The sequence below is a fragment of the Adiantum capillus-veneris genome, chromosome 23 (assembly GCF_014529385.1).
Source record: "Adiantum capillus-veneris isolate H3 chromosome 23, ASM1452938v2, whole genome shotgun sequence".
In the NCBI taxonomy this organism is placed as follows: domain Eukaryota; kingdom Viridiplantae; phylum Streptophyta; class Polypodiopsida; order Polypodiales; family Pteridaceae; genus Adiantum; species Adiantum capillus-veneris.
In genome coordinates this window covers 19,476,491-19,485,817 of record NC_140953.1, presented here as the reverse complement: position 1 = coordinate 19,485,817, position 9,327 = coordinate 19,476,491, and the positions used below count along the sequence as shown (strand labels likewise).

At 43.1% G+C, this 9,327-nt stretch overlaps 1 protein-coding gene across 1 annotated transcript in view; it reads right to left on the bottom strand.

The window, feature by feature from the left end:
• Positions 1-1,494: 1,494 nt before the first annotated feature.
• CAND1 (cullin-associated and neddylation dissociated) overlaps positions 1,495-9,327 on the bottom strand; it is a 105,284-nt gene continuing 97,451 nt past the window's right edge. The window contains exons 20-29 of the mRNA XM_086496345.1: positions 4,560-4,722; positions 4,226-4,468; positions 3,894-4,139; positions 3,635-3,820; positions 3,411-3,557; positions 3,206-3,322; positions 2,517-2,685; positions 2,351-2,428; positions 2,130-2,268; positions 1,495-2,056 (exon numbers count right to left, since the gene is read on the bottom strand). Of these exons, the coding sequence (XP_086352471.1) occupies positions 1,927-2,056; positions 2,130-2,268; positions 2,351-2,428; positions 2,517-2,685; positions 3,206-3,322; positions 3,411-3,557; positions 3,635-3,820; positions 3,894-4,139; positions 4,226-4,468; positions 4,560-4,722 (1,618 nt within the window). The 3' untranslated portion in view covers positions 1,495-1,926. The remainder of the gene's footprint in view (positions 2,057-2,129; positions 2,269-2,350; positions 2,429-2,516; positions 2,686-3,205; positions 3,323-3,410; positions 3,558-3,634; positions 3,821-3,893; positions 4,140-4,225; positions 4,469-4,559; positions 4,723-9,327) is intronic.

Sequence of the window (9,327 nt, the reverse complement as noted above, 5' to 3'; positions counted from 1 at the left end):
CATCATAGACTTGCAAGAATCAATTGTTGGTTTCAAAAAATTGTAGACATATGTGAGCAAGGAGATATAGAATGCCACTCATGATCGGGCTCTATGAAAACTACTCAATAATAGCCATGGATAGCAATAATGTATACTCTTGAAAGTAACACTCTACATGGACAAGGATTTTTGATGTGAACAAGCCTCAAGTTCGATATCAAAGAATGACGTGGATTCTTTGAGGCACCCACATGTAAAACTCATGGTAACCAACAGGTGAAAGTCCGTATCGATATAATTGCTACCAAAATCCTCTCCAAGTAACAATATGCAAAGGCATGTACAAAAAAGCCAAGTGTCTTTGGCGAATATATTGCAAAAGAATCTTGCACTGTTAAATTGTAAAGTGCCTATGCCATGGTCCTCTATCCCTGAAATTCCTTTCCATCATCTATCAAATGATCCGCACGCAATGCTAACATTTGCAACCCTCTAATTCACGTGAGATAGCCCATAGTGCAAAGGATAAGTAGGACCCAGACAGCATAAATAATGAGCAGATACCTTCTAAACCATGGATTTACTTATCCCATCTAAGTAGTCTCTCTCAGAGTTTAAGAAGCTTGTTGCAGGCCTCAATGGTTTTTTCCTATGAAGGTAACATTCGTGCAAGTAAGCAGAGGTATCAAGGCCTTCTCTTTGAGGCTTGAGGCATAGCTTCACAAGGGAGAGAGAAACAAGCAAAGTCTTTGAAGTAAATTTCAAAGCTTCAAATGGGTTGAAAACTTCAAGGTTTTAAACTTCTAGGAAACTTCAAAGAGCTTCAAAGTTTCAAAAGCCTCAAGGCTTCTTTGAGAACTCAAAGAAAAGGACTCTCTCTAACACACACTCTCTCTCTTCCACGTAATTCTTCAAAAGCTAAAAATATTTGCATCCAAGGCACAAAATTTTTAATGTATGTCATAATTTTGATTTACAGGGATGATATCATTATAGTGCTCTTGTAAAGAGGTACACACTGACCTTGGCACACCGCTAGCTATTAACACCCCTCTATTTTGCACTAAGGGGGGCAAAGGGGTGAGAAGTTTGCTTTCAGTTCCACTTACCAAGCATGAGAAGAGGAAGCTTGGCATCATCAAGCCCACATTCTTTATGTAGAAAGCTCATAACATCCATAAACATGGAAAAGAGTACAGCTCTATTTTAATGTGCACGCCAGCAACAAGAAAATACCTTAAAAAATAAATGGAATGTCCGAAAAACACTACACATTCAGACTTAAGTAGTTCACAAAATCCATTTTTTTTCATTTGCAAGCCACAGAAATATCCGACTAAAGCAAAGGAGCATTTCCACATGTGACAAAATTCATTTAATCTAGAGGCCCTCAAAGAGACGTCAATTTACTAAGCTAAAATCACTTCAAACGAGTTGGCAATGCCAGCCACCCACTGGCAGCACAAGAAGATTCAGCTCTGAAGTCATTAGGGTTAAGACGGATACACACAGTGATCTTCAAAGCCTATCCTTTCTTTTTGAGATTTTGATAAGAGTTCAAAAATGCCCTGTGGTTGTAATTCAATACATTTTGGGGTCCTAGTGTGTTAAGATAACTAGCACCCTTGATCTACACATTTTGAAACCATTATACATTTTTTTTCTACATAGGGTCTACAATGCAGACCCTTCTGAAAAAGCAAGAGATGCTCAATTCAAACACACTCACTTCACCTCATTCAACTCGAGCAAGAAGTAAATGCATATAACCTGAGGTTTTCAACAAGCATACATTACCTACAGACCACCGCCAAAAAAAATTCGCAAACAGGAGGGAAACACAACACAACCATGCTCCATGCTTTCCTGTTCCGATGGTTAATCTACAGCTCAATGCAGCTTTTGGCGCTCTTGTGCATGCATCTCGTGCAAAAGACGAGAGCTTCAATGAACTAAAATGTCGCCCACGAGTGTGTCGCTCTCCTGCCGAACTGCATTGTATTTCACAGCAAGATGACCATTCTTCACAACCGTATTCATAAACGCCTTAAACTTGGCACTGCACTCGCCACCACTGCATAGAGAATACCAATCAGACATGCTTTGTACTTAAAAGAAAAACGTTTATCTGCTCACAGAAGTAATACCTTATTCGATGCAGAGAATCAATGGCACGTAGTGCACTACGTATCATATCTTCATTTCTGTCCACTTCTTGTTTTACAGCATCCTGCTTTGTCTTGTTTGTTACCGTCTTTTCCAGTGGCTCCACTAAAGCATCCAAAACTGAGGCCAGCAAACAGAAGATGATAAGAGGAACAAAAAAGGGATACAATCACCAGTATGAGTCAACTTGAGGGTATATCACCTGCCAAAACAGCTGAGCCACACTTCTCTGCAAGCTTGGACAAAATAAGATGGCATGGCATTTTTACATCATAGTGGTCTGAAAACGCACTCACATTAGACCACACTAGAATGAGAAGCATCTACATTCTTCTGAAATGAGAATCAGCAAACAAGGAGTTACAAACCTGAGAGACCCGATAGCAGGTAGGGATTGATGAACGTTGAATAGTTGATTTGGTCTGCACAGCTGTCTAGTAATGTGTCCACACATTCAAAAGCTCCCTTTCGAAGTTCAAGCCCATCATCTACCGAATGCTTGAATGGACCAAGATCAACTGTCCTGATAAGCTCTTTCTACAAGTCCAATCGAAGGATATAAATTACATAATGCATAATAATAGCAGCTAATACGAGTGCTATGTTAAAGATTCACGACTTGATATTTTTTTGATGTAAAGTGCGGAGGATTGATAAAATACACGTAGGTTTATTGAAACTTAGAAAGTTTGTATAAAAACATTATCAACACCTTGTACAGATACAAAAGTGAGCATTGTTTTGTATGGTTTTGCTCATGCTTGTCTCTTGGAAATTATATTAGCAAACGAATATTGAATCCCGATACTTAATGTTAGTAAAGTTGAAAGCTGAATCTGATTATGAATTTGTGTGTCATGTCAAATTACATATATCATTACTAACTTGTGCCTAGGGCTATGCAAGAAAATACTAAATAAAAAAACACGTTTCTTATTTGGGGTCCTTAAAAAAGACATCTAGTACCCATTTTATACTTGAACGCATTATATGTCCCATCCCCTACCTGGCTGCTATGTGCATAATAGCATTACAAACGGATAAGCATGAGCACTACCTTGATCAAGGTCTGATCATAGAGAAGAGGAAGCAGTTCAGGCAGTAGATCCTTGATTAGTGCAGGTTTGTTGTGCGCTGCTGTACTTAATGCTGAAACAGCAGCACGCCTCACATGCTACAATCGTTCAAAACAGGGAAGGTCTTGAGTTCACCATAAAATATAGCACTAAGAAAGGTGCAAACCTGCAAGGAAAACAACTTACTCGATCTGCATCCTCAATAAGCATCAGGAATGAGGAGATGCATGGCCTTATGTGATCATCAATAGGTTGAGGCCGTTCCAAGATAGTGTACTTGATTGCAATGACAACAGTGGCCCTTGTGAATGCTGAAGGACTTGTGCATCTTGCCTGAATGAATCATAAACTCCATCAAAACATGGAACAGAAAGCTATCTGAGTCAGCTTTTATCAAAAGTTTAAGATACCAGTAACGCCGGGAGAAGTTTTGCAGGTGCAATAAGGGCCAGCTTTCCGAGGCATTCTGCTACAACATTTCGAACACCCTCCTCATCACTTTCACAATGACTAAACAAAAGCGATAAGATCTTTTCTAGGTCTGGCTCCTTCAGCTCTACTTTCCCAATTTCACCCAAAGACGGTCTTGTAATTACCTGCCCCACAGGAAAATCCTTTCATCAATAAGCTAAAGCTTCATATCATAAGCTTCAACATTGCTAATCCAACCTCTTTCAATGAGTGAAGCAAAAGATATTGCTGTTTGGATTGGCTGTCAATCTGGCTCAGTATGAAAGGAAGATACTTGGCTAAATTTCCAACTGCAATATTTCCCAATGCGAACGATGCTGCTGCCTTGATTTCCTCCGATGGAGATTGAAATGACTCAATAATTACATGCTCTATGTTGGGATGAGAGCTCAAGTTTCTCCTCCTCCCTATTTCTCCAAGACACAGCAATGCCAGAAGTATTGTCTGATACACAGGAAAAAAATCAAAATGATATAAACACGGCCCTAGACAAAACAAAGCACGAAGAAATGTTCATGAAATGGACTGACCGTTGAGGAGCCATTGCTTCCCTTCAACATATCGATGAGCATAGAAACAGTAGAAGAGCAATTTGGATCTCCAGCCGCAAGACAAACAACAGCTGCACATTGTGCAATAGAGTAGTAGGCTTGCTTTCCTGCAGGTCCACCCCCAGTTGCTGAGCCCTTTGAAGCAGCTATTAAAGCATCAAACAAACTCTCGAAGCTTGTATGTGATGAGCGTACTAATGCAGCAAAAAAATTCTGCAAGGCCTGTCAAACAACTCCCAAAGTGTTGCACACATTTTTCATCATGCTTTAAGAGTTGATAAACCAGTAGAAACAAAGTCGATAGCAAGCATACCTGCAGGGCTTGACCCTGCAAAAGAGAACTGCGAACAAGAATAAGAGCTTGTGGAAGCACTTTCCCTGTTACTGTGGAGTCCACATTAGTTCGGTGCTTCTGATCTACCATCATTGTGCAACAAAGATCCAAAGCTAGAGCAGTCATATGCAAGTCTGCATCACTATTAACATAAAAAAACCTTCAGTGGACTGAAGACCAGCCAAGTAGGTCATTTCACTGTGTCTAAAGATAGAGAAAATAATTGGTCTGGCTACAAGTTTTCTTAGATGCAAATCAAATGTCGAACATGGACATATACAAAATTAGTTTGATTTGGAATCCTGGGCCGGATCAAATGCAACCCTAATCTTTTGGCTTTGTAGGTCAAATCCAAAAAAACACAGTAAGTATTTAAATAGAGCATTAGAAAGCAACGAGCATTTCCATCACATTATGATAATGAGCTTTAAGCTGTATCATGAATCCATGGCAATGGAAAAAGAAAGACCGTTCAAAACGCGAACGCTAAAACCTGGGGCTTAAGAGCTTAAAATACTACCGCCTATAATAAGTTGACAAAAAGCACCTCAAAACTTAAACCCGGTCCATCATTCGACTTTCTCTTTCCCTAGAGGAGAGAGTCGACATGTGCCTGAAATCGTGGAGTGCACCATCTGACTTTCTCTTTCCTCAAAGGAGAGTGAGCTTAGTATCTGAGTTCGACCGCCTTAAGGTGATGCGTCACAAAGTGATGACGTGGCATGGCTTAAAGGGCACAGCCCGGCCGGACAGAAGGGATATAAACCCTAGTGCAAGAAGCAAAAGAGGTTATACCAACCTTGAGGTTCCAGCCGTTTGTCCCAAAGGGGGTTATAATTAAAAATTTAACCCACCCAACTTATAAAACCTGGCCGAGGGGCCTAAAACCTTATGGAAAAAAAGCCCTGGCTCAAAATTGTGTAGCGCTGATGACATGGCAGACTATACGGATGCCCGCAACTTGCAGTATGATCCGTGGGGTGCTGATGTGGCAACAACGCGTACTCTTGTGAAAGGAAGCACCCACCTCATGGATAAAGTTCAAACAAGTTTTCACCTCCGCATGGCAAACTAAAGAATACGAAGAGGATGTTATCACAGCATGGAATCATCTTAGGATGACCAAAGAAGACACCCTGACGATTATTGCCAAAGGTTTTGGGATACTTTTCTACCAGCTTCGTCCTTCAAGAAAATTACATTTAAGCAACAAGTTGAGCGGTTTTGTTCTGTTTGCCCAAGGAGATTTGGCACAACTGTTTGCCAAAGGAGGAGGACTCCATTCAACAACTCATGGGTCACGCCAAGCAGGGATTCAGTATGCACGTCGGCACACAGATGTATCCCACAGACAAGTCTGTGTCTGCTCAACGAGGGCCAAACCAACCCAATGTGAAAAGAAGGGGAAGCAGCAAAAGAAGAAGCCAACTGGCCCTAGACTATCAACCGAGCAACGAGCTGAGTACTACAAAGAGGGCAATGTTACGGATGCGGAAATAGGGGCACGTTCTTGCCAAATGCCCTAACAAAGCGTCCAATGATCAGGCCGAGGACAAGCTAGAGAGTTTCAAAGTGGCAAAGGAGCGAGCAAAGAAAGGAAAGACCAAGGTAGGACTGGTTTTAGACTTTGTGGGGACCGACCCACAACAAATTGATGGAAGTACTGAGCTCTACAGAGGGTGGGGCAAAGTCCGAGATCCGTAAGTCCTTATTTTCTTCGAGAGAGGAGCCAAGGCCAACTTCATTTCGATTGAATTGGCGCTCGACTCGGAATCACGCCCGAGGAAATGGGACCACCGATGGAGGCAATTCTAGAGGCACAATGACGGGATGTTGCCCATTACACCTGTCATAAAAAAAACTTCGGTTGCATTGTAAGGGGTGTATAGGGCACGAGGACTTCTACATCATGCCTCTGGAGAGTTGTGACGTCCTTTTGGGAATCCCTTGGTACCACAAGAATGGTGTTGTGGTCGACTACATGGCACGAAAGGCAACGTTGGAGAACGAGACGAATAGACTCTAGAGATATTATTCTTGATGTACAATTAAAGGGCGAGTCCGTCCATTTGTATCGGCTTCGGCCATTTCAAAATTAATGAAATCCACTCTTTTTGTTTACTTGATCTACTTGAAAGAACTAAATGACAATCAAACGTCAAATATGTCGGACCCGCACAAACTGCTAAAGTGTAGCCATTGAAGACCCAAAGAATTAGGTCTCCCTAGCCCTAACCCTAGCCAACCTACAGATCCTAGTCAAGGGGCCTAAACCCTAGGAGAAGCAGAAGAAGAAGAAGTCCTCACCAACTTACAGATCCTCGCGGAGTGGCGTATGGGTTAGGACTAAAATCCTAACTCCCAACAACTTATGGGACACCGGCCAATAGGGCCTAAATCATTGAAGACACATTGTCACGGGGACGGGCACCACGTGCCAACGAGAAAGAATACACTGAACCAACGAGAAAGAATACACTGAACAACTTTAAGCACTTCAAATAACAACTGAATTGAAAATCTGTGGGAGGACTTGTGTCATCGATCATGACCCAGCTGCTCTTGCGATTGGACATTGTGGGCTTGGGAGTGTTGTCCACTGGCACGAGTACAGTGGGATCCTATAGGCTTTGGAGGGACCCCTTTTCTTCTGCAGACCACCTAGGTGTCCCTTTCTTTCAGTACACTATTCGACTGGGACGTCACATACTGGCAGCACAGAGAGAGGCTCGCCCTGCTGCAGCACCTCATTGGCAGGAGGAGGGTCTCATAGCTGAGTTTTTTGGGAGAGGTTGTGGGACTCCAAACTGCCGAGGCGAGTCACTTTGTTTTAGTGGCTGGTTGCACACAGAGCTACAGCAGTTGGAAGCTGGCTTGTGCATAGTGGCCTCTCGTCGGCATGTACAGCTTGTGACCACCTTGTGGAGAGTCAACGTCACTGTCTTTGGGACTGTCCCTTGGCACAGCAGGTGTGGCTTCGTGTTCTTCGGCTGATGCCTGCTCTTTCCACGGCTCGGCTGTACACTTGGGGGGCAGCTGCTTGGTCCACTCTCACGGGCCCGGCACTTCAGTTTGAGCTATCATCCACCAGCAGGATGATAGTGATGCAAGGGGGGCGACCTACACTCCAGCCTACCACAGAGCTTACTCCACAAGAGTGGTGCAGTGAGAGAGAGGAGTGTTGGGAGCTCATCAATGGCCTAACACTCTGGTTCATCTGGCGGACCCGTTGCTTCCGCATCTTCGAGGCGCAGCCTGTACCACCAACAGAGACCGTTCAGGATCTTTCGCTTGAGCTAGTTCATACTCTCAGAGGACAGTTCGAGAGACTCCAGGGCAGTTCCACTCGCATGCGGGAGCGCAGAGAGACTTTCCTTCGACTTTGGCGTCCTGGGCCATTTTTCACCATGGACCAGGGTGTGCTCAGATGACACTACCGTCCACCTGTGTGGCTCTTCCCTCCTCCCATCCCCTGATCTAGCCTCATTGTACATATGTTGTTTTTTCATTAGGAGTCTCCCCATCATGATTGTTGTAGTCCTCTCTTGTAGAGGAGGTTGTAGCCCTATGGGCAGTTTCATTAACTAATAGAAGGATCTTTTTCTCGAAAAAAAAAACAACTGAATTGAAAGAGATAGACGACACACGAGACGGGGAATGGCGGAGTTCCACCCCGAGAGAGCAATGGCCCCAAACCTTGGCACCCCTTTCGGTATTTCTTTATATTGCTTGAACTCAATATAGTGCCGATACTCTCGCTCCGCACCTTCACCTAGAAGCATGCCAGAGAATGCTCATATTTAAAGGCCCTTAGCCTATGAAAAGCAGTTACATAAAAAGCTTCAGACTCAAAAGCGTATGGTCACAAAAGCATTATCGCCAAAAGCTGCCAACATATTTTGCGGAAATCCGTACACGCTCCCATGTCATCAAGTCATTGCGAAATCCGAAAACTCAATCAATTTTCTCATAACAGATTGGAGCTCTTGATAGCCTGGGTTGTTGGCTTCCCATAAAAATCTCATCCAATAAGGAGTCTCATTCCTGATTGGAGCTCTTGATATCCTGGGTCATTAGCTTCCCAAAAAAATCTCATCCAATAAGGAGTGTTCAGTGGTTGACACATCACAATGCAACACAAATGCTCACATATGCATGTTACAAGACACAACGAACAGCGCCATTGAACACTCCCTTGAGACGGATGGTCTATTGTGTGAAGCTACTCAACGACTACCTCGTCACTCCCCCCACAAATAGCCTAAAAAGGTCCAAGCCATGAGTTTAGAGAACTGATACAACCAAACGCTCCCCAAACATCCCGTCTGCGTCGTTCAGAGATTCAGACAATACCAAAGCAACATTTCTCACTACTCCACCCACGAGTAAATCACCAAGCATTGAAACCAGTATTAAAACTAGAGTCAAACAATTCCAATCGACACCAAGACAGGTTTAAAACAAATATCATCCATTTCAAACAAATTCCAAACAATGTTTCAAACAATTTCCCAAACAGATTCTCAAACAAAGTTCAAACTTAAAAAGCAATCTCGACATCAGTCGAGCTCAAAAAGACAACTCGCTTTCCATCCTGAAACCTGCACCAAAATCAGGGTTAGATTCTTTCCATAAGGTTGTAGCCGACCGCAACATGGTCCATAAGCTATCGAATAGTCGAAACACGCCTCAAGAGACAGTGTTTCTGTGGCGATGATGGTAGTCCCAAGACAGCAATCACATTGGA